This window comes from Triticum urartu, unplaced genomic scaffold (assembly GCF_003073215.2).
Source record: "Triticum urartu cultivar G1812 unplaced genomic scaffold, Tu2.1 TuUngrouped_contig_5259, whole genome shotgun sequence".
Lineage (NCBI taxonomy): Eukaryota > Viridiplantae > Streptophyta > Magnoliopsida > Poales > Poaceae > Triticum > Triticum urartu.
The window spans coordinates 1-22,993 of record NW_024115920.1 but is presented as its reverse complement, the minus strand read 5'-3'; the positions used below and the strand labels follow the sequence as shown (position 1 = coordinate 22,993).

Genomic DNA, 22,993 nt, shown 5'->3' with positions numbered 1-22,993 from the left:
AGAGAATGTGAGAGAAAGTGGGGCGGCGGGGGGGCCACACGGGGCAAAAAGATGGCACCGGCTTCCTCAGCTGCCTCTCAAGGGGCTGGGTTTGGGGTAAGATCGTCGGAGCTAATTTTAGTCAAATCCAGCAAAAAACAAGTCTTTAAGAACGTGAGTGAAACATTTTTTCACCGTCGGGTCTAAAAAAGCGGTACTCTGGCTGTTCGGGGAGCCTAGCGCAGATGCTCTAAATGGCAAATATACAACCCGATCCTTCTTTTAAAGGAGTACTAGTAAGAATGCATGTGCAATATACGTTTATATTAAGTAGGATATTAGTTCTATGTTATATTAGGTAAGATATATCTGTTGCATGTTGGTATTTGGTAAGATAGAAATGATAGGATATTAATTACATAACAGATTTGAAGAGATAGCGTTGAGTCAAAACGTGTTTATAACCAATGATAGTGATGGATAATTAGAGCGTTAAACGTGTTTGGTGCTTAATATTAAAGTGATTTAAACCGCTAGATAATATGATTTGACGGTTGAGATGATTTAGATCTGCCAATTTGGTTCTTTTTATATTGATATAGACATAGATATAAATAAATAAATACTGATCATCAGAAGCAAAAATCCCCTTCCCACCCTCTCACATCCACACCAGCGGAAAAAAGTAATAATCCCCACCGCCCAACCCTAACCCCCACCCTCCCCGGCGCGTGCGATGCTTCGGCGCCGGCGGCGGCCACGGGTGGTGCAGTGATGGTGGGCTTCTTCCGCAGCGGCAACCTTGCCTCCAGGGTGTTCGACCGCCAGTTCCTCTCTCCGCGCCCCGGCGCAACCGTACGCTTCTTCCTCCTTCCTCCCGCCTCGCTAACCCTCAGAATCGGTGATAGGCGTAGTGCTCTTGCGACTGTGGGCACGCGGAGGGCGGTCGAATGCGGCTGCTTTCCTGGCGTTAGGGCGGGCAGAGGGTGGTGTCGCTGTGGTTGCCGTTGCTACACGTGATTAGCCTTTGTGGCCTGTGGGGGGTTTTGGGGTGGGGTGAGGCCCCATTTTTGGGGTTGTACTGTTGACTATGGTACTCCTGTCTGTGCTGTAGTATGGGAACTGTGGCTAAGATATTTGCCAGAGATATCTAGAGTCTAGAGCTAATGACACTCCTGGTATTAAGCCATACATGGTAAAATATTAATGCGACAATGTCAGCCTTGTGAATAACTAGTACTCCCTCCATTTCTAAATATAAGCCCTTTTAGAGATTTCAATAAGGACTAGTACATACGGATGTATATAGACATATTTTAGAGTGTAGATTCACTCATTTTGCTCCGTATGTAGTCCATATTGGAATCTCTAAAAGGCCTTATATTTAGGAACGGAGGAGTAGCTCATAAGCAGTGAAATGTCACAAAAAAAAAGAGAGGTCAAATGAAGTAGGCAATGGTCGGAGTGAACTGACAACATGCCACCTATCACCTTAACAATTTTAGGATAATTTGTACAACAGGGCGATGCAAGATTATCTTATCCCTATGACTTAGACAATTATCTATGTCAAGTAGTTTAGTTAACTAGTTTATGGTTCAGAAAACAAAACAATGGTGTAGGATGTCAAGCTTGAAACTGAGTGTGAGGAATAATGCAGCAAAATCCTTGGGATTTCTGAATTGAGATTTTTTTTGGTGAGTTGTTATGTAGTGCAGAACACCTATCAAGCATGAGCAAACAAGTAAACAATTGGCTAGTGTGTGAGATTGAAAATAAAAATACATGCAACATTGATGAATTTGTTATTGCCTGTGTCCATAATCTAGGATAGATGAAACATGCACAAAATCTGCACACTTGATGCTGTGGCAATACTTTTAGATAAGGATATTCATTACCCAAGATGGGGAGTGTAACTGTCAAAAGTTAAAGTTCAAGAATGTAGGCTCATATCTTTCTTTTAGGTAGACATAATTCACACTTGTTGCTGTATATTTTTTGATGACCAATGTGTGTTGTCTTCCTGTAATAACTATTGGAACTCACATGCTTTGGTGTTCTAGCATGCTCTTTATATTGAGTCTTGGTTATGAACTTGTGATGGGAGCAAATTTCTGCAACCTTTTTATTATGCAACTTAAGAAGATCTAAGTGGTTTTTCTTCTCCTTCCCTTTTCCATTGTTGACAGGTTAATACTGTCAGACAATTCTATGAGAATTTGGTTCCAAGTTACACTATATACGACATAGATTGCCCAGATTATTCGTTTCGCAAGTTCACTGATGATGGCAAGTATCTTGTGGCCTTTAGTCGAAACCACCAAGATTTGATTGTGTACCGTCCCATCTGGTTAACGTTTTCATGCCATGAAGAATGTGATTCTCATGATCTTCCGGCCAATGCAGAGAGATTTGACAGTTTCTTTAAGCAGCTCTACTCAATCTCACTTGCATCCAGCAATGAGTACATTTGTAAGGACTTTTTCCTTTACATGGAGTGCCATCAATATGGCTTATTTGCAACGTCAACTGCACAAAGTAATGACTCAAGTGCCACTGACGGTGCAATTCACGGGGTACCATCAATTGAGAAAATAACTTTCTATCTTGTGAGGTACAGTTATCTATTTGTTCTGATTTAGGAAGAATGCAGCTTTTAACTCAAACTAAAATATATTCTGTAACCATGCTTTCCTACATTTGGGTGGATTAGCACATCTGTATTTTTGTTATTAGGCTAGAAGATGGTGCAATACTAGACGAGAAAGCTTTCTGCAATGATTTTATCAATTTGGCTCATAGTATTGGTGCTTACTTGTATGAGGATCTGGTTTGCATTGTCTCTCTACGATATCAAACAATACATGTCCTACAAATCCGAGATTCAGGCAGCCTTGTTGAGGTACGGAGAATTGGTGCATTTTGCCGGGAAGATGATGAACTATTTCTTTATTCACATGGCCAGGTACATGCAAATCTTTGTATTTTTTCAAGATTGCTGGGTCTGCAGTCTGTACACGGGTTGCATTCATTTTCACATATTTGTTTCTTCCGGTTCGCAGCATCTACCTATTAGCCTGTCTTGACGTACCTTTGTTAACATGTTCTCAGTTATACAATCACTTTTGGAACATGTGTGCAACATACCACATGGTTTAGTGAGACATATAATTTTAGTTTATCTGGGAATATCATTATAAATCTCTGGTTTACTATCGAATTTTGAAATTATTGTTTGATATTCTTTCGTTCATCCTCTCTAATTGTTGTCTGAAAATAGTCTTGTTTTACCCACATCACTTCTATACAGCAAATAGCCTTTGGAGGCTGTAGCAAACCTTCATGTCTGCAATCTGTCATCCTTGAACAAGACTAATTGGAAATTTTCTGGTATTGAACTTGTGAACTACGAAATTGATAATGGAGTTTATGCTTGCAGGCTGCACAAGGGAATTCTTTTCTTCCTGGCATCAAGCAACGGTTGCTATCATTTATTTTTCGGAAGACTTGGAATGAGGAACCTGATCAGGCTTTGGTTAGCTACTTAGCTATCTTACACATTCATTTGCTATGTGATCTTGATCCGTGCTTTGCATTCTTACTCGCTTAGTTATTCCCAGGTTGATCTCAATATTTTGAATCCTCACGTCTGTTAGGAATATGCAACTTGTATTGTCACGGGGCCATAGGCTGGTATATATACATGTACAGGTGTAGGAAATATTCAGGAAACCCCTTATACAATGGGGTAAATATAAAAGACTACATGGCTATATGTACAGTACTCTTAACACCCTCCCTCAAATTCATGGTGGATGAACAACACTGAGTTTGGAGAGATAGAAGCCATGCTGCACTCTAGTCCGGGCCTTCGTAAATAAATCCGCCAACTGTAACTCGGAAGGCACATACTGAAGAGCAATAAGCTGATCCTGCACACCAACGCGCACATAGAAAGCATGAACACCAATATGCTTGGTGAGCTCATGCTTCACAGGGTCATGTGCAATGCTAATAGCACCTGTACTATCAAACAATAGCAGAGTCGGTGTAGTGACAGAAACACCAAAGTCCTGAAGTAACCATTGTAACCAAGTCACCTCTCCAGTCAAAAGAGCCATAGCTCGCGACTCAACCTCTGCACTCGAACGGGAAACTGCAGTCCGTTTCTTCGTCTTCCAGGCAATGAGAGAACCACCAAGAAAAACACGGTAAGTAGAACATGAACGGCGATTTGAGGGATCACTAGTCCAGGTAGCATTCGAATAGGCCTCAAGCCGTAAGGAATTGGAGCGAGGAAAGAACAGACGATGAGAGATCGTGCCTCGAAGATATCGGAGAACACGAAGGAGGTGACTATAGTGAATCGAAGTGGGAGCAGAGACAAATTGACTCAGAATATGGATTGGTTAAGAGATCTGGATGAGCGACAACTACATAGACAAGACTCCCAACAATATGATGGTAACGCGTCGGATCAGACTAGCGGTCACCATCAGTATACGGAGGTGGACATTGAGCTCGATGGGAGTCTCAACAATGTGCTCATCAGTAAGAGCAGCACGAGCAAGAAGATCCTGATATACTTCTCCTGGGAAATAAAAAAGCCATCTGAGGTAGAAGAGACCTCTATCCCAAGAAAATAGCGAAGAGGGCCAAGATCTGACATAAGAAACTGCTCACTAAGACGAGCCTTCACAAAGACAATATACTGCCAGTGATAATCATGTCATCAACGTAGAGAAGAAGAAGAGTCCGATCAAGAGTAGAAAGATGGACAAATAACGCTGGATCATGAGCACTCGCTGAAAAACCATTGGCGGTCGCCACAGAGGCAAAACGCTCAAACCAAGCGCGAGGGGCTTGCTTAAGGCCATAGAGAGAGCGACGAAGACGGCATACCATGCCATCAGGAACAAAATACCCAGGTGGGGGCTGCATGTAAACCGCTTCACGCAACTCACCATTAAGAAAGGCATTCTTAACATCAAGCTGAGACACAAACCAGTGGCGAACAAAGGCCATGGCAAGAAGTGTGCGAACAGTGGTCATATGGGCCACAAGAGCAAAAATCTCATCCAGAAAAAAAAAAAAAGCCACTAGACGAGCTTTGGCTCAAGAGAACCATCAAAGCGAGTCTTAACCTTGTAGACCCACTTACAAGTGATGGGGCGAACACCGGGAGGAAGAGAAACAAGATCCCATGTGTCGGTGCGCTCAAGAGCAGCAAGCTCCTCTGCCATCGCAAACTGCCATTCGGGATGAACAACAACTTGACGATAAGAAGTCGGCTCAAAACAACACCACCAACGCGTGGAAAACCAAGGCGATCAACAGGCGGAAGCGGGCAAGGATGCAACCCATAAGTAGGCTGAGATAAGGAAGGTGGCACATCAGTAGACGCATCCATATTTTGCAGATGACGAGTATAATATTGCATAAAAGATGGAAGAATACCAGTAGGATTCACCGAGAGAGGCGAAGGTGCAGAATCCTATGACAAGCGAGGTGAGGAAACCATGGGTGATGGTGGCGCCGGATCTGCAACAGTTGGAGAAGCGGGGGTGTAGGACGGACGGGCAAGGGCTTAACTGGAGTGATAAGCGTGTCAGGGAAAGTGAGGAAAGATATATCCTCTACTGAAAAGGCCGAGGAAGATGGACGCGGGTAGATGGGACGCGATTCATCAAAAGTCACATCCTGAGAAATACGCATCCAACGACCGACAGGATCCCAACAACAATAGCCCTTATGCTCATCGCTATAACCTAAGAAGACACACTCAACAGACTAAGTAGAGAGTTTGGTGCGTTCACGAGGGGCGGGAAGAACATAGCAAACACAATCAAGCAAACGAAGCGCCGAGTAATCAGGAGAATGACCAAAGAGACGTTCGAAAGGGACGCCACCCTACAGAGCAGTGGACGGCTGAAGGTTGATGAGATAGGTGGAAGTGGAGACAGCCTCAGCCCAAAAGTGAGGCGAAAGAGAGGCGACGCTCATCATCGCACGGGCCGTCTCAAGGTGACGATGCTTGCGCTCAGCCACACCATTCCGAGCATGAGCACCAGGACAAGAAAACTAAGCAAGAGTACCCTGCTCTGCAGGAACTGCACGCAACATCTTGGAGATATACTCTCCAGCAGAGTCAACATGAAGCACATGAATAGGCATAGAGAATTGAGTGAACCATGGCAGCAAAACGCTTATAGATAGATAAGACCTCATTATGAGAAGACATGAAATATATCCAGGTGTGGCGAGAGAAATCATCTATAAAGATGATATAGTGGCGATGACCCCCTTTCGAGGCAAAGGGAGCCGGACCCCAGACATCAGAGTGAACAAGGTCGAAAGGACGCTGAGATACAGTGTCGCTATGACGGTAAGGTAACCGGACCTGTTTACCAAGACGACAATCCCGGTAGTCTAAAGACATCGTCGGAGACGGGTCCAAGAAGACCACGTCGAACTAAAGATGAGAGACGAGAGCCACACAAGTGACCAAGGCGATGATGCCACTGCTGAAAAGATCTTGTAGACAAGGCAACAGAGGCGGAAAGACTGGCAGCGGTGGCAGTGGAGGGAAGGTGAAGCCAGTCAAGCTCCCAAAGACCCTGGGAGTCACGGTGTCGAGGGCCAGCACCAAGGAGAGCACCAGTGTGACAGTCCAGGAGTCAAAGTCGAGACTGACCCTATAACCAGAGTCAACAATCTGACCACCAAAAAGGAGCTGCATGGTAAGTCGAGGAACATGAGCAACATCAGGAACATGAAAAGATGAAGTGCTAAGAACGCCTCGGCTAGTAAGTGGGAGAGAAGTACCATCGGCAATAATAACATGAACAAGAGTCGAGAGATCGAATGGATGACAAGGTGGATGAATCATGAGTCACACGGAGATGTACCTGCATGTGTAGAAGGTGGTCTCACAATGCCAGAAGAGTCGGTAGCAGAACTAGCAGAACCTGTCGATGGAGAACGGAAGATGCAGGTAGCAGGCATCGAAGTCATGTAATCTCCTGCTCAGTCAAGAGCTCAACTGAAGAGGTCGGCGTAGATGCACTCGACAATAGAGAGCCGGAGGTAGCCAGCAGGTTGCGAAGTCACGCAATCTCCTGCTCAGTTAAGTACACATCCGGATTAGGCGACGTAGTAGCACCGGGAAAGGAGCGGCCACCTCCACCTCTGGAAGCGGCGGTGTAGCATGACCAGTAGTGTCCGCAAATGCTGACGAAGGAGATGAGGCCGTATGCAGACAAGCACCAAGTGCTAAGGGAAGACGTGTGTGCGAGGTGTAGTCCATGGAGCCATATACACCAACACTGTCGGGGAAAGTCGCAAGAGGAGTCGATGTAAAGCGACAAGCACTGGTGGAAGTCGTGAGAGGAGTCGGTGTAGAACGACAATCACAATGTGCGGAGGTTGAGAGAGGAGTCATTGAAGAGCGACCAACATAACCTGTAGAAGACCCAAAGGGGTCGACGTCACAGGTGGACGAGCATCAAGCACCGAGGAACGGCGCATGTGCGAGACGGAAGTAGTGAAGGGAACACTATCAGGAGACGGGCAGCAAGGGACATGCGTACCCAAGGAAAACATCTCTCTCTCTCTCTCTCTACTCGCGAAGACCCAACAGCCAAGCTAAGACAGCCGGGTTAGCAGGCAGCTGCGGAGCAGAGCAGATCACAACGGCACAGGAGGCTTCAGCAGAATTTGTCTAGGCAAGTGCACGAGCGTGAACACACGTCACACCCTTCACGGGTGGTGCAGAAGCAGCAGGTGAGCAAAGCACAAGTCATGTGCAGGCACACTCCATGGGCGGATGGGTGTCACGGAATCAGGCCAGGCTTTGAGCAGAACACGCGCACCCAGATGAAGCTCTCGTGAGGGAGCAGTGACCTGGCGCGTGGAGGCCTTCGGGCGTAGATGAGCGGGGCGGGGCGGCGCGTGATGAGGTGGCATGGCGTAGTCTGCAGTGGATCGGGAGGAGAGGAACACAGCGCCAGCCGTTCAGAGAAGAAGCGGCGGCACACGACGGGATCGAGCATGAGTTGCGGCGTGCGAAAAAAAAACCCTAGGGCTCTAATACCATGTTAGGAATATGCATCTTATATTCCAATGGGGCCATAGGCCAGTATATATACATGTACAGGTGTAGGAAATACTAGCAAACATTCCTGTGCACAACGGGAGAAAAATAACAACATCACAACCCATCACCACACATAATCTGCTTCATCCACTTGAAGAAGGTAATCCATTTGTCTCGTAGGGATCCTCATTTCCGCCGTCACGGACGTAGGCCGTTCACCTTGTCATAACACGTCTTGACGCGGTCAAGGCGATGGATTTGGTCACCGCATTGCCATTGAACCACACCGGTACAAGAGAACATTTATAACTTAAAAAAGTAATCTTGTCGAGCTAGACTTGAAGGCTGCCTTCCACAAATTGCTTCCTGATGTTCGTGCACTGTTACATAATGAAAATGTTCTCAACCAATATTTGTGTTAATTCGGTAAAATTTGTATAACATCAACCTTCAAATTTGGAGTATAGTAGATGAAACATAATTATTTCCAACAGAAATCTAAATTTGTTAACAAATCACCAAATGATATACACATTTCCGTTCAACACATATTACTACAAAAAATATCATCTGCCCATTGGAAGCGAACTGAGATTTATCGAGAAACCACTCAGCAACAGGGTAATACAATTTGTTCACATTGACAAAGAACAATATTAATCCAAAACTTAGTACGGCTCCGCAGATCAAGCCGGTGGTAGTGATACAAATCAAAATGCGGCTAATCAATTGGCGTGACTGCCGCTCACCAAAGTACGGCTCATGCACGCCCTCCCGAAGCAGCCTCACCTTTCTTGGATATGGCATCAAGTTCATGATCGCGCGAATCCAGCAATATCTCGTGAACTTCCAAGATAAATCCAAAAACTGCGTACATGTTTCTTTGGTGGAATAAACAACAGATGCGATCATGAGAACATGCGCTGCTAAACTGCACCGGCAAACAAAGTTGATTTGAGCCTGTGCATTGCAACGGGAGAAAATGACAGTATGCAGAACCAGCTCCGTCGTAGGGTTGAGTGCTCGGGGTGCAGAACCAGCTCTGCCGTGGGGTTGAATGCTCTTAGGGGAGGGCGGTGACAGCAGGGCAGAGCTAGTTGAGACCAGTGCGTGTGTGTTTTTACATTTTCCTGACAGTATATTTGAATTTTCAATAGTAACTTGTTGGTATCTCTGGTGCAAGCAATAAATAAGCATTTGCAAGCATACCAAATACTAATCCATACTTAATACATACTGGATCACAGTGCTAAAGTCTGTTTCTACTTGCAGAGTTTACATCTTTGTTAGACGATATGATACAAAGCACAACACGTGCTCTCAGGCAAGAGCATAGACAATCAGTAGTGGTGTGGATACTACACAATCACAAAATGTAGTGCTGCAAGCTAGCACAAGTTTATGTTACTGATAAAATGCCAAACATATGCATCTCTGTCAGCATTTGTGCTAGTAAAGACAGAAAAAGGGAAACTGAATTAGTTTACTCTAACATTTAAACATTGAAAACTGAGACACAGTCACCACCTCATTGATGAGGTTCATTATACCTGAGAAACCATGTCCATCACATCTCCAGAATCTGCAGAGGACACTCGTGCAGGAGCAAGGGAATCAAGCTCATCGAAGAAAATTACTCATGGGCGTGCTGATCTAGCCTAAAATTGATGGTGAATACTGATTATCTGAGTATATGTGGATATTTCATGGCAATTATATGGCTTGTGCAGATGGATATACCTTCTCAAAGATGTCCCTGATATTCTTCTCTGATTCTCCAACATACTCCATGTTTATCAGTTCTAGACTTTTTACACTGAGAAAGTTTAGTGAGCAAGTTCCGGACCTTTTACGCTAAGAACATGTAATGAGCACTCAGTTGCTACTGCTTTCACAAGTAATGTCTACAAATTCAAAAGAAAACATCCTAGTGAGCATGTATTATGTTGTTGTTGGATACAACTAACTTTTGAAAAACGAGAATGAAAACTCAATTCAGACAAAGTATAAAACAAGAAGTAATGTCTAGAACCTCTGAAACTTTTGAGAAATCAGGCGCTAGAAATACCTCCTACGTGTAGCTATGATCCAGAGCGCCACATCAATCAACCTTGGAAGATGACAGTGTCTGCGAGGCAGTCAGGCGCGAACTTGCGTGTGAACATGTGCTCATAGGTCTGAGTTGTTGGACTGGTGCAGCTCGGCGATGAGACGCAGCAACGCCTCTGACGCGGCATACGTGTGCGGATCGCCGTTGATGCGCGTGAGTGTGTACCGGGCGCAGCCAGCAGGGTCGGCCAAGTTGAGCCTCCTCGGTAAATATTACTCCTGCGGGTAGCAGGAGTCCTGCGCTACGACTCCAGCAGGCACTGCTCACTGCGCTCGCGGATGACAAGCAGCCATTTGGAATAGAAGAACCTGAATCCAAGAAAGGCACAGCAATATAGCTCTTCCACCATGGTCACTAATAAGAAGCTACGGTTAGTGTCTCCAAGAAACATAAACAATTCACAGTAGTAAACAATTCTCAGATCCAATGATGCATGAAGCTCCCTGCCTGGTCATGTTCATTCTCACTGAAGTTTGATGTTGCCCTGAATATATCTATCAACGGTGAGCACTGCATTTTCTTTGCAGGTCCCTGCTGCAATCAAATTTGCAACATCCATAAACCAGTCCATAAATACTCTTAACTTTCTCAAGGGGATTACAACTTAGAGCCAAATAGTTTCAGATTCGGGAAGAAACTCATTGAATGTGTTGTTGTCAAAGCCTATTGCCCCTGTTGCCTTGAAGCTCCTGTACCAAGAAACAAATATCAATTCACGGTTTGACTAATCTAGACCAAAACAAATCAAACGAGCTCTCCTGATTGTGCTATACAATCCTAATCCTCCTCTGCAAGTAGCCAACAGCTTTTCCCCTGCCTGCAACTGCCCGCTTCCTATGCCAATAGAGCGCGCACGTCAAGCCACCCACGACACACACACAGCCGGCCAGCCGGTGGGAGTATAGAACGGACAACACATGCCAGGGGACTGAAGATCCACCCGTGGCAGAGCAAGATGAAGGTGAAATCGATCCCAGAGGAGAAAGAGCAGGCTTTCACTGGCAACCAAGATGACTATGATGCAGAGGATGTCTCGTCTGGCAGCAAGGAGGTGGTGACATGGTGGAGGCTGCCGACGGCGAAGAGTGTAGACCTGGACGTGGGGCGCTGACATGATGCCACCGTATGGGGACGGCCGAACGCCAAGGGACACCTGGACATGGCGGTTGTAACACCCCCTGTATGGGCTGTCGCCATGTGGTTTGTACCTGTGTGTGGGCTACAAGATGGGCCAAGGGTTATCTGTGTGTGGGCGTAGTAGGAGTATATGTATCACGTTGTAACACCAAAGGGATTTAGGTTGTAGATGAATGAACTCTGAAGCTTTCTCACCTTCGGTTCTCTTGTTCCTCAGCCCCTTGTTTGATTCCTCACCCTAATTCTCCTCAAATTATCTCAAACTACCAAGGCACTCAGGTGATCTGTCCGATCTCGATCCATTCCACGATCGGGTCATGACAATTTGGTAATCAGAGCCCCAAAATTTCCTCGAAATTTTGCTTCCGCTGTGTGTTCCTCAACTCTCTCGGCCAGATTCGTAACATCCATTGCCCTGGGTGCGGTTTGCTTCCGTGAATCGCGCAAAATCCCTGGGCTAGGTTGGATCGGCTTGGAGTGGAGCGACAACGACATTCAAACCCTCAGCACATAGACAAGAAAACAATCACCTGCCACTTCCTGCCTAACAGGTGTTCGACGAAATGTCGAGCAAGCAAGTGGTGTTCACCGGCGGTGTTCTCCGCGTCACTGTGCACCATGTGTACTACTCGATCAATGAGGAGACGTTGCAGCAGGTGTTTACAGTGTATGGCGTGGTGAAGATCTCTGTGTACCAGAGAGTCAACCATGTGGAGGCGGTGGTTCAACTTCGATCAAGAAGCGCGGCAGCACGGGCTCTCGCCATGCATGGTCGGTGCATCTATGAGCGTGCTTGCCTCCTCGACATCCAGGATGTGTCGCTGGAGTACAACCTGCACTTGTGCTCGCTGCTCGAACAGAAGCAGACCACAACCGTGGCCGAGTACACGACGGCGTTCTGGGAATGCGTACAACACGTACTGGATATCAACCCCAACCTAAGCATCAAGTGCTTCGTCCACCAGTACATCGAGGGGCTGCACAAGGATATTCAAGCAGTCATGCAGTCGCAATCGCCGTCTAGCATCACCAGAGCATCGTGTCTTGCTCGGATAAGGGAGGAAGAGATCATGCAGGATGAGTCGATATGCGCCGAGGAGTGTGGCGATGGCTACGGCCATGGAGTACAGGACCGCGGCATCGATGCGAGCAAGCTTGCTGCTCCGACACCGACCATGTGCTTGACAGAGTGCCCGGATTACGACGACACCGTCCATGTCGCTGCACCTGCCGTGCTTGCCTCCCCTGCCGTGTGCGGCGAGGACCTTGACATTGACAATGCCCATGTCGCTGCACCTGTTGTGCTTGCCTCCCCTGGCGTGTGCGACGAGGACCTCGACATCGACACCGACCATGTCACTGCACCAACGCCCGCCATCTGCTCGACGGGTGACCTGGCCCATGGTAGAGATGACTACGACCCCATGTCAGTGTCCATGATCCTCTGGAGTATACCAGCCCCACCACAGAGAGTGATTCCTGACTTTAAGCTCATCGCGATGATACGCACCAGTTGTTTGTTCAAAAGCTCTGTCGATGCTGCCTATGTGTTGACAGTCGTGCTCATGTCGGATCTGATAATGGGTCGGAAGGCACAAGGACAGGTGATCCGACCAGCACCGCGGCCTTCGTTCTTCAGCAAGCATACCAATACAGCTTCACGTGAGGCATGCATGGCTATTTGGCATATGACTCATGAAGTTGACATTTTGTCCATTGGTGCACAACATTTTTCGCTTCCTTTACTTAACTCATGGCGACAAGATCACTTAAAGCAGAATGATCTATTCCAGATGCTTAAGAAATGGTGCATGCATAATAAATATGTGCAGCTCGCCCGTACAATTTTTGAAGCTTACATCCAGTTTCGTGCTACCAGTGAGGTTTTCACTTCAATGCTTAATTGGGAAGCTGCACTTTTGTCCACGGACCTCCTATTCGACGAGTACACTGAACCGATGACTATTGAATGGCATTTTTATCTTGTGCAACCGGTTCATCTTTATTGTCTTCTAGCTTCAGCTGAACCTTCTGATCGCGGCGAAGGATGTGAAGCTATGCTCACTTGTGCTCAGTTCACCTTGAGAGGAGTTAAAGTCCTGAAATAATTGCCAAGTTGTTCTACAACTATTCTTCTTATGGTCTCTTCTATGGAGGATAGTGCCCAATGGAAGTGTACTTGGAGATCACCCTCTGTGTTTGAAGAATTCCTAGCGGAAGTTACAGTTTGGCAACATGGAAATGGTGCCGTTAACTCCGCCTACCTGGTTCTCCTTGTTCGCTATGTGACACTTCAAGTTGAGACCGTCTTGGATGTTTCTCAACCCTGTGAACCCTTTGTTAACAAAAGAAGAGTAACATCACTGTATACAGAAGGAAGAGCATTGTTTATAGGAGTACTTCACCCCATTATTCCCTTTCACTTGCCATTGAAGATATGGGTTCCGGTGTTTCTAGTTACCAGCTTGTCTCGATGGAGCTCTCTGATAGGGGATTCAAGTTCCATCTTCGCAATTCAAAATTTGGAACAATGGGTGCTTCCTATGGTAACAAGTTCAGCTACCAGACTATGGGACCCAGGAATCTTTGATGTTCAGTGCCTCAGCGCTATTAAGTTTCTTTCAACCACATGGGTCTCATGCTTATTTGTTCCTGATGTGAAAGATTATCTTGGTCATGGACTTGAGCTTTCAGCTGCAACACAACAGGATCCTGGAATTCGACACTTTATTCTTCTACCTTGCTACTTCTTGGGAAAACCGGGTGTGTGCGCTGGTACAGTAGTGCACCTGGGCAATACAAACTTTGTTGTGACTGTATTTGAATATCTACAGCTGTGGGACAAGGGAAATTCCATTTTGATTCAAGTGACTGCAGTGTTCGGCACTTTTGGTGCTCTAACTTGCACGTACAAGAGGACATATTTTTCTAGAAGGCAATGGGACCCTGGGATTTTGCAGTTTATCCTTGGAACTTGGGTATCATCTAGTGGCAAGATGGTATCATCTAGTGGCAACATCTTGCATACACGCATTCTCAACTTATCTGAAATTTATTGTTGGCTGGACTGTGATATGCAACTTGGTTATTTGGGACACATGGTTGTGATACTACCATCGACTCTATTCTGGTTTCCAAAGTGGCCTCTCTCTAAAATGCAGCAAGTTGAGAACTACATGATGCTTCCTCCAGAAAATATTGCTCAAGCCATGTTCGAACTAAACTTTTGGATGATAACACTTGAGTTCTCTCGAGATCGTTCAGCTAGCCACTTACCCCTTCAGTTCCTTGTATTTCTTCGCACCAGCAGAACTGAGATATATTCTTCTGGGACCCAATGCTCACTTTTTCCGTGGTGGTTTTCATCTGATCGAAGAGCAATTCATGAGCGGACACCACAGATCACAATATATACGCATGTGCAGATGTTCTTAGGAGGGCTCAGTTTTGAGATGAATCGATCTCAAGGCACCATAGAGACTGCAGCCATGTTGTGGCGCCATTCTACTAACCAGCTGCTTGTTTGTATCATTCGCATTGGGGAGCCCGTGAAGGGAGAGACCAAAACTTGCACTCGCCTGCTTGCTGTCAAGGAAGGGACCTCAAGTTGGTTTAGATTTATCTTGTGTGTGAACAACATGCCCCACTTTTCAACTACAGTTCCATTTGAAACTGAATTAGTGCCATCTCCCAATGAGCTGATCAGGTGCACGCATATGCTACTGCCATATGACCCAGGAGGACTAGCTCTTCACTTAGATGAGATTGGAGGTATTCAGAATTCAAGCTTGATCATCATCGGCTTGGGGGCAAGCCGATTTTCAAGGGAGGGAGAGTGTAACACCCCCTGTATGGGCTGTTGCCATGTGGTTTGTACCTGTGTGTGGGCTACAAGATGGGCCAAGGGTTATCTGTGTGTGGGCCTAGTAGGAGTATATGTATCACGTTGTAACACCAAAGAGATTCAGGTTGCAGATGAATGAATTCTGAAGCTTTCTCACCCCCGGTTCTCTTGTTCCTCAGCCCCTTGTCTGATTCCTCACCCTAATTCTCCTCGAATTATCCCAAACTACCAAGGTACTCAGGTGATTTGTCCGATCTCGATCCATTCCATGATCGGGTTGTGACAGCGGTGGCGGAGAGCGTTGAGCTAGTGGATCCGAAGGGGGGACGGATCCGGTAGCCGCCAGGTGCATCGGGCCGCTAGCACCTCGATCTAGTTAACAGTGGCGGCGATGGTAGGTAGAGGAAGAGGAGGGGATCGAGAGTTTTTTTAGGCAGCATGGGCTGCGTCGTGCGTGGGATGTGGCAGAAAAAGACTTAGTAAGGAAAAAAAGGAAGAAAGAACGAACGAACCGTTTTGTCGCTTGGCAGTGGCATACATTGTAATAATAGGTAATAGATCTGAGTCATTGATCTTTGCGCTTGACACAGAAATTAACGGAAGGGATGACGGATGGAGAACTATGAAAGCCTCCGTCCTTTATTATTAGGTAAAGATAAAGATGCAGGAAACCCCTTATACAATGGGGTAAATATAAAAGACCACATGGCTATATGTATAGTACTCTAACAACGTCAATTATGATGCTTAAAATCATCTCTAATTTATTGCATCCACTGCTGAAATATTCGCACTCCCTGTCATTATTGTGTACAGTTAATCTTGCATCTTTTGAATTGTTGAAACAAACTTATGCTTAATTGCTTATTCTCCCTTCTTTCTTGGTCGTGTGGTCTTTCTTGTGAAGGAAAAGTGTTTTGTCTCTACTTGTTTGAAATTGTATTTTTGTTTGCAGAGGGTCCAGCATCTGAAGAAGAAATTTTATTTTCACTTTCAAGACTATGTGGATCTTATCATATGGAAGGTATCTATAGATACTTTCAAGACTAGCTTAAATGAATCATAATAGCAGTAGGATTTTGCTCTGTTTTTCTTTTGCCTTGGTTCTTTCTTTCTTCTCTCTTCTGGTTATTCTTAAGTATTGGCTAGCCTATGTTTTGTCTCCTTTTTGTTCCTGGTTTTGGCTGGTTTACTTTGGAAGTCTTATGCCTTCTCTGCAGTCTTTTATGTGAGATTTTTTTTTCTCCGACTGTCATCCCTTCATTTTTTTATGTTAGATTGAAGTTTTATATTCTTCACTTACAGTTTTTGTTGTTCATTTTAGCTAGCTATCAGTAACCTAAGTATTTACGGGGACTATGCTGTTAACTGAACACATTGTTTCCTGCTAAATAATTTTTGCAAGAGGTGTTTATAACATGATAGTGGAACAGGTACAGTTTTTGGATCGCCGTCACCTATTTATCAAGTTTGGTAGTGTCGATGGAGGGGTAAATCTATTTTCTCCTGACATCTTACCAGTATTTTATTCGCATCTTGTCACCATTTAATTGCAGACACTCTAATATATTTCTTTAGGTTACTCGAAGCACTGATCAAAACCTAGCATTCTTTGCTGTGTACAACATGGAGACGACAGATATTGTCTCACTCTATCAGGTATCTATGATCATCAGAGATGCTGTTCAAGTTATTGGATATATTTTCCCTTGTGTTTGAACATAATACATAATTTGTCAGCAGAATTCTTCGGAGGAGCTGTATTCATTGTTTGAACATTATTATGATCATTTCCATGCAAATCCTCAAAATTCTTCACATGAGAAATTTATCTCGTCGCATTCCAATAGTGTTCATGCTCTTGATCAACTTCGCACCATTAAAAATAAAGCAAGCAGCTCCTCACAGGTAATGCTGTTAACGCAAGTTGTATGAACTATGATGCATTTTTGGTGAACCATTCTATTGATCTGTTCCATTCAAATGCCTCGACAAGATGCGAGGACTTGTGCATGTTGCGGCCCTAATGGTCTCTTTATTTCCAAGAATGATGCTCTTATTGTTGACTACTGAAATGTTTCAACGTATTCTAGTAATAGCATGCACAATTTCCACATATGTTGTAAGAAAGAGGTTTTCTTGGATATAACACACATGACATGCAATATAAAAAACAGTTTTCTTGGATATGTATGTTCAGAATTAATTGCATAATAAGGAGATTTTCTTGGATATAATGTGGAGAATTCCAAATAATGTAGGGCTAGAAATTGAGTTTTAGCCTTCCAGGTTAGCTTCCCTGAGCATGCCGTCAGTTCTAGTAGTACTAGAAGTCCAATTTGTTTCAGGTTTAGTGAATCAACTAAGAAAAAGCAAACTTTGTTTTATCTTTAAGCTTATTTTCTGGTGCTTGTCATGCCTTTTCAGTTATATATACCAACTTACATGCAGTTCCAGATGACGTGGTATGCTTGTGAAAATGTTAGAAACCCATACCGTCACAGACCCAATTGCTCGGATCTGGATCGGGGAAGGGAAGGGGATGAGATCGGGCTTGGAAGAAGGGTTTCTTGCCAAGGAAGATGAGATACAGAGAGTAGGCGAGGAATCCAGTTCAGATACAAATCACGCATGCCTTGCCTACTGGCTACAGATGACTATATCCCCAGCCACTCATACACGCAGGTGGGCCCATGCCACATGGCAGCGGGGGTCCCATCTTCACACGTCCACCGCATCAACCACTGGTGATGCAGGTGTGACATTCCCCACTCCTTTAGAACGGGCGTCCTCTTTAGAAGATGCGTGTTGCTCGATGTCGTCGCCCGGAGGTTCGTCCCGCACTAGAGCTTGTGGAAAGCGGCGACAGAGAGTTTTGTAGTCCTCCCAGGTCGTCAATGTGTTGTCGTTCGTCCAACGGACCTTGATCTACATGAGAGCACTGTTGCCGCGCTCGACCATGCGTCGCTCCACAATCTCCACAGGCTCGTTATCGTGGCCAGCGAGATCTGGCGGCTGCGGGAGCTCGGAGAAGACCGGCGTGTAGTTGGGGGTGAACGGCTTGAGCCGCGACACGTGAAAGACGGGGTGAATCTTGCTGTCCGCCGGGAGCTCCAATTTGTATGCCAACTTTCCAATCTTGTCGAGCACCGTGAACAGCCCGAAGAACTTGTATGCCAGCTTGGCACAGGGACGGTTGGGACGGACGACTGCGCATATGGTTGAAGCTTGAGGAGGACGAGTCTCCAACTTCGAAGGAACGCTCAGTGTGGTTTTGATTGGCTTGCTTCTTGAAACGGTGCTGGGCGCCCAGAATGTGCTCGCGCACTCCCCAGTCCCAGGGCTCGCCGTCGATGACCGGCGTAGACTTGTCGTCCCAGAGTGCCATGGCGCCAAGGTTGGGATCGACTCCGTAGAGCGCCTTGAACGAAGAGCATGTGATGGACGAGTGAAAGGACTAATTGTACCAGAACTCCGCTGTGGGTAGCTAGCGCCTCCATTGCCAGGGCTCGTCGTGCACCGCGCACCGCAGGTACATCTCCATGCATTGGTTGACCCTCTCGCTCTGGCCGTCCGTCTGCGGGTGGTACGCCGTGGAGTAGAGCAACTTGGTGCCCGCGTTGGCGAAGAGCTCCCACTAGAGCGCGCTGGTGAAGACACGGTCGCGGTCGGAGACGATGGACCTCGAAATGCCGTGGAGCTTGACGACGTGATCCCAGAAGACCTTGGTCACTTGCGGTGCTTTGAAAGGATGCCGGAGCAGGATGAAGTGCGCGGACTTGGTGAGCCTGTCCACGACTACCATGATCGAGTCGAAGCCTTCTGATGGTGGCAAGCCCTCCACGAAATCTATGGTGAGGTCGCGTCGTGGTGCTGTTTGTACGGGCAGCGGGGCCAGCGTACCCGCCGTCTTGCTTTGCTCGTGCTTGGCGTGTTGACAAACTTGGCATTGACGCACGCAATCCGCGACGTCGCCCTTCAGGCCCTCCCACACGAAGAGCTTCTTGATGCGCTGGTAGGTGGCAGTAGTGCCGGAGTGACCACCTACCGCGCTGTCGTGCAAGGCGCTGATGATCTTGGTGCGTAGTGTCGTGTTCTTGCCAATCCACAACCGATCTTGCTTGCGAATGAGCCCCTTGTAGAGTTCGAACCCGTCGTCGTCGGGGCTGATGATTGCCAGACGCGCCAAGCGCTCCTGTGCATCGGCGTCCGTGGCGTAGGAGTTGGCCACCTCCTGCACCCATGCGGGTTGGTAGATCGAGAGTGCGTCGAGGTTCAGCGCGTCAGCGGCACCGTTGTCGCTGCCGCGACGGTACCAGAACTTGAACTGGAGGCCTACCAGTTTCGCCATGGCCTTCCGTTGCAAACCGGTAGCTAGCCGTTGATCTTGAAGATTGCATAAACTCTTGTGATCCGTGACGATGGTGAACGGTCCCTGCTGAAGGTAGGCGCGCCATTTATCGATGACCATCATGACGGCGATGAACTCCTTCTCGTACGTCGATAGCTTTTGCTTGCGCATGCTGAGCGCCTTGCTGAAGAACGTTACAGGGTGGCCCTCCTGAGCCAGCACCGCGTCGACACTAGTGTCGCATGCGTCCGTCTCAAGGGAGAACGAGCGCGCGAAGTCGGGGAGCGTGAGCACGGGCGCGGTCACCATCCCTCGTTTGAGCAGATCGAACGCAATCTGCGCCCGCTCCGTCCACTCGAAGCCCTTCTTGGTCAGAAGGCTGGTCAGCGGCTTGGCGATGATGCCGTAGTGCGCGAAGAACTTGCGGTAGTAGCCTGTGAGGCCGAGGAAGTCCCGGAGCTCGGTCGCCGTGGTCGGTGTAGGCCATGCCAACATGGCATGTGTCTTCTCCGGACCAGTCGCGACGCCGTCCTTGGAAATGATGTGGCCGAGGTAGGAGATGATGTCTTGCGTGAACGAACACTTGGATTCCTTGGCGTACAACTGGTGCTCCCGCAACAGGGTGAGGACGAGGCGCAGGTGTTCCAGGTGCTCCTCCAACGTCTCACTGAAGACTAAGATGTCATCCAGAAAAATGATTACGAATTTACGAACATACTTGGCGAAGATGGCATTCATCAAGCACTGGAAGGTGGCCTGGGCATTCGTCAGCCCGAACGGCATGACCTTGAAGTGGAAGTGTCCATGATGCGTCTTGAACACCGTCTTCTCTTGGTCCCCAGTGCGCATTCTGATCTGATGATAGCCGGCGCGGAGATCGAGCTTGGAGAAGAATGCTGCGCGAGCCAGCTCGTCGAGCAGTTCGTCTACAATCGGTAGCGGGAACTTGTTTTTGACCGTGGCGTCGTTGAGCCGCCGGTAGTCGACGCAAAAACGCCATGTGCCGTCCTTCTTGACGAGAAGCATCGACGCTGCGAAGGGGCTCATGCTGTGCCCAATGACGCCCGGCTGCAGCATCTCTTGGACCTGACGCTCGATCTCGTCTTTCTGCAACGGCGAGTAGCGGTAGGGTAGGGTCTGGAGTTGGCGGGGCGTGCGTCCTCCACCAGCGTGATGGCGTGGTCGTAGCGACGATGAGGCGATAGGCCTTTTGGGTTGGCGAACACGTCGGCGAAGTCGTCCAGGATGCCCTGCACGCTAGGCGGTTTGGTGGCTTGGGGCTCCGTGGCACGGGGCAGGTCCAGCACGGCCATTACCAGATGTCGTTGCCGGCTTGCCATTTGTGCAGCTGATCGGGCTCGATCTCTTCCAGCGTCTCTTGTTGCTTGGGTTGAACACCTTTCAACGTGATCATGGTGCCCTGGTGCTCAAAGGTCAGCGTCTTCGGGAGCCAGTGGCAGCTCATCCGGCTGAACTGCTTAAGCTAGTCCATGCCAAGCACACCATCGTAAGCCCCCAAAGCCAGTTGCCGCATGTCCATGCGGAATGTGTCTCCTCGAATCCACCACTGCAGCCCTTGGACCATGCTGTTGCAGGACATGCGCTCTTCGTTGGCGACGCGTACCTTGACCGCCGGCACAGTGACTGACGTTGCTTTGATGCGGTCTACGAATGCCGTGGAAATGAAGTTGTGCGTGCTCCCAGAGTCCACCAACAACAACATAACTTGGTTGCCGACGAGCGCTCGTAGACGGATAGTATGCGGTGTCTCGGTCCCCGTGACAGCGTGCGTGGAGAGCACGCAACACTCGGGTGTCGGCTCTGGTTGTGCCGGTGCGCCGAGCAGGTCCAAAGCGTGGACCGCGTCGTCGCTGAGCAACTCACCGTAGTCGCCGACATGGATCGTAGGCAGTTGGGTGGCTGGCTTGCACCGATGCTCGCGGGAGTACCGATCTCCACATTTGAAGCAGAGGCCGTTGGCACACCGATGCTCGCGTTGCTGGCGCTCGCGTGCCAGGTCGTCGTTGGGCACAACAGCGCCCCCTGGCCGTGGCGCCCCCACGGCCCGTGGTGGTTGTGGCAAGAGGGGTGGTGGAGGTTGACTCGTGGGAGTGATTTGCGGACGAGCACGCTGATTTTCCGCCTCTTCTTCCATGATCCTGGCCAACACGGCAGCACGAGTAATGCTCGACGGCTCTTGAAGGCGGACCATGGCCCGGAGATCGTGCGCAGGCCCAACAGGAATTGCGTGATGAAGAGCTTGGGGTTGAGCGTCGCGTCGAGGGCGAGCAAGTGGTACATGTGGGCCTCGAACTCCACCCAGTACTCTGCGACGGTGCTGGTCTGCCTGAGCTGCAGCAGCTTATGCATCTCCACCTCGAACTCATCCGGACCGAACTCGCTGATGAGGGCCGCTGTGAACTCCCCCAGGTTGGCGCAAGGTGCGTCTGACGGTACGCCTGGAACCAGTGTGCTGCGTGACCGTCGGTGTAGAGCGACGCCGTGGTAACCCAACTGTGTGACGGTATGTGGTACAAATCAAAGTAGGCGATGCAGCGGTCGATCCGGAGGCTGGGCGCCTCGCCGTCGAAGCGAGGAAAGTCATGCTTGGGGGGCTTGACCGTGTACTCCTCGGCTTGCCCGTAGTAGATGCCGCGGCCTGGCCCGTGCCCGTGAATGGCGGAGATGGCCACGTGGGAATCAAAGGAGGCACGTTGTTGGAGAGGCGAGCGGTTGGTCCTTGGGGACGAGGGCCGCGTGTTTGCTCAACAGACGTCACCGAGGACGCCTGGGGCTTGCCGTCTTGGGTGTCGGCCGCGTGCGGTCAGTGGAGCGCAACGGCGGTCGGTGATGGTGGTGGATCGCGGTGCTGCCGCACCTCGTGGACGTCTGCTTGAGTGAGATCTAGTTGCTTGCGGAGGTGCGCCAGATCAGACGACACCTGCGTGTTGAATGCGAGCTGCGCTTCGAGATGCTTGTCGCCCGCGAGCTTGCTTTCATCGAACCGCGTCAAGAGCGACTGGAGCATCGATTTCAGCTCTCCGGTTGATTCGGACATGGCGGCGATGATGTGGCGGGTTTGGGCAGACGTTTGGTCGGCGGTGCCGTTGCACTCGCTCCAAATCAGGCCAACCCCACTGGGGATTTCGGGTGGATCTCGTCGGAGCAAGTTCCACACCCACATCGTGGATGTTACAGCTTGATCGAGAGGGTGAGAGTGGCGGCGGAGAAAATTGGTGGTGGGGAATGGAGGCTCTGATTACCAACCGTCACAGACCCAATTGCTCAGATCTGGATCGGGGAAGGGAAGGGGATGAGATCGGGCTTGGAAGAAGGGTTTCTTGCCAAGGAAGATGAGATACAGAGAGTAGGTGAGGAATCCAGTTCAGATACAAATCATGCATGACTTGCCTACTGGCTACAGCTGACTATATACCCAGCCACTCACACACGCGGGTGGGGCCATGGCACACT

General features: G+C 48.3%; 2 protein-coding genes across 2 annotated transcripts; one reads left to right on the top strand and one right to left on the bottom strand.

The window, feature by feature from the left end:
* Window positions 1-601: 601 nt before the first annotated feature.
* LOC125528979 (light-mediated development protein DET1-like) lies at window positions 602-17,076 on the top strand (the record flags this gene model as incomplete). The annotated part of the gene is given in 8 exon segments (XM_048693395.1): window positions 602-834; window positions 2,172-2,596; window positions 2,719-2,947; window positions 3,422-3,517; window positions 16,124-16,192; window positions 16,602-16,658; window positions 16,747-16,827; window positions 16,912-17,076. Coding segments are annotated over 8 exon segments (1,203 nt in total), but the record flags the coding sequence as incomplete, so codon positions are not given.
* A 3,926-nt stretch (window positions 17,077-21,002) lies between these two features.
* LOC125528980 lies at window positions 21,003-21,731 on the bottom strand. The gene has a single exon (XM_048693396.1). The coding sequence runs from the start codon at window positions 21,729-21,731 to the stop codon at window positions 21,003-21,005; it is 729 nt and encodes a 242-aa protein (XP_048549353.1).
* Window positions 21,732-22,993: the final 1,262 nt, after the last annotated feature.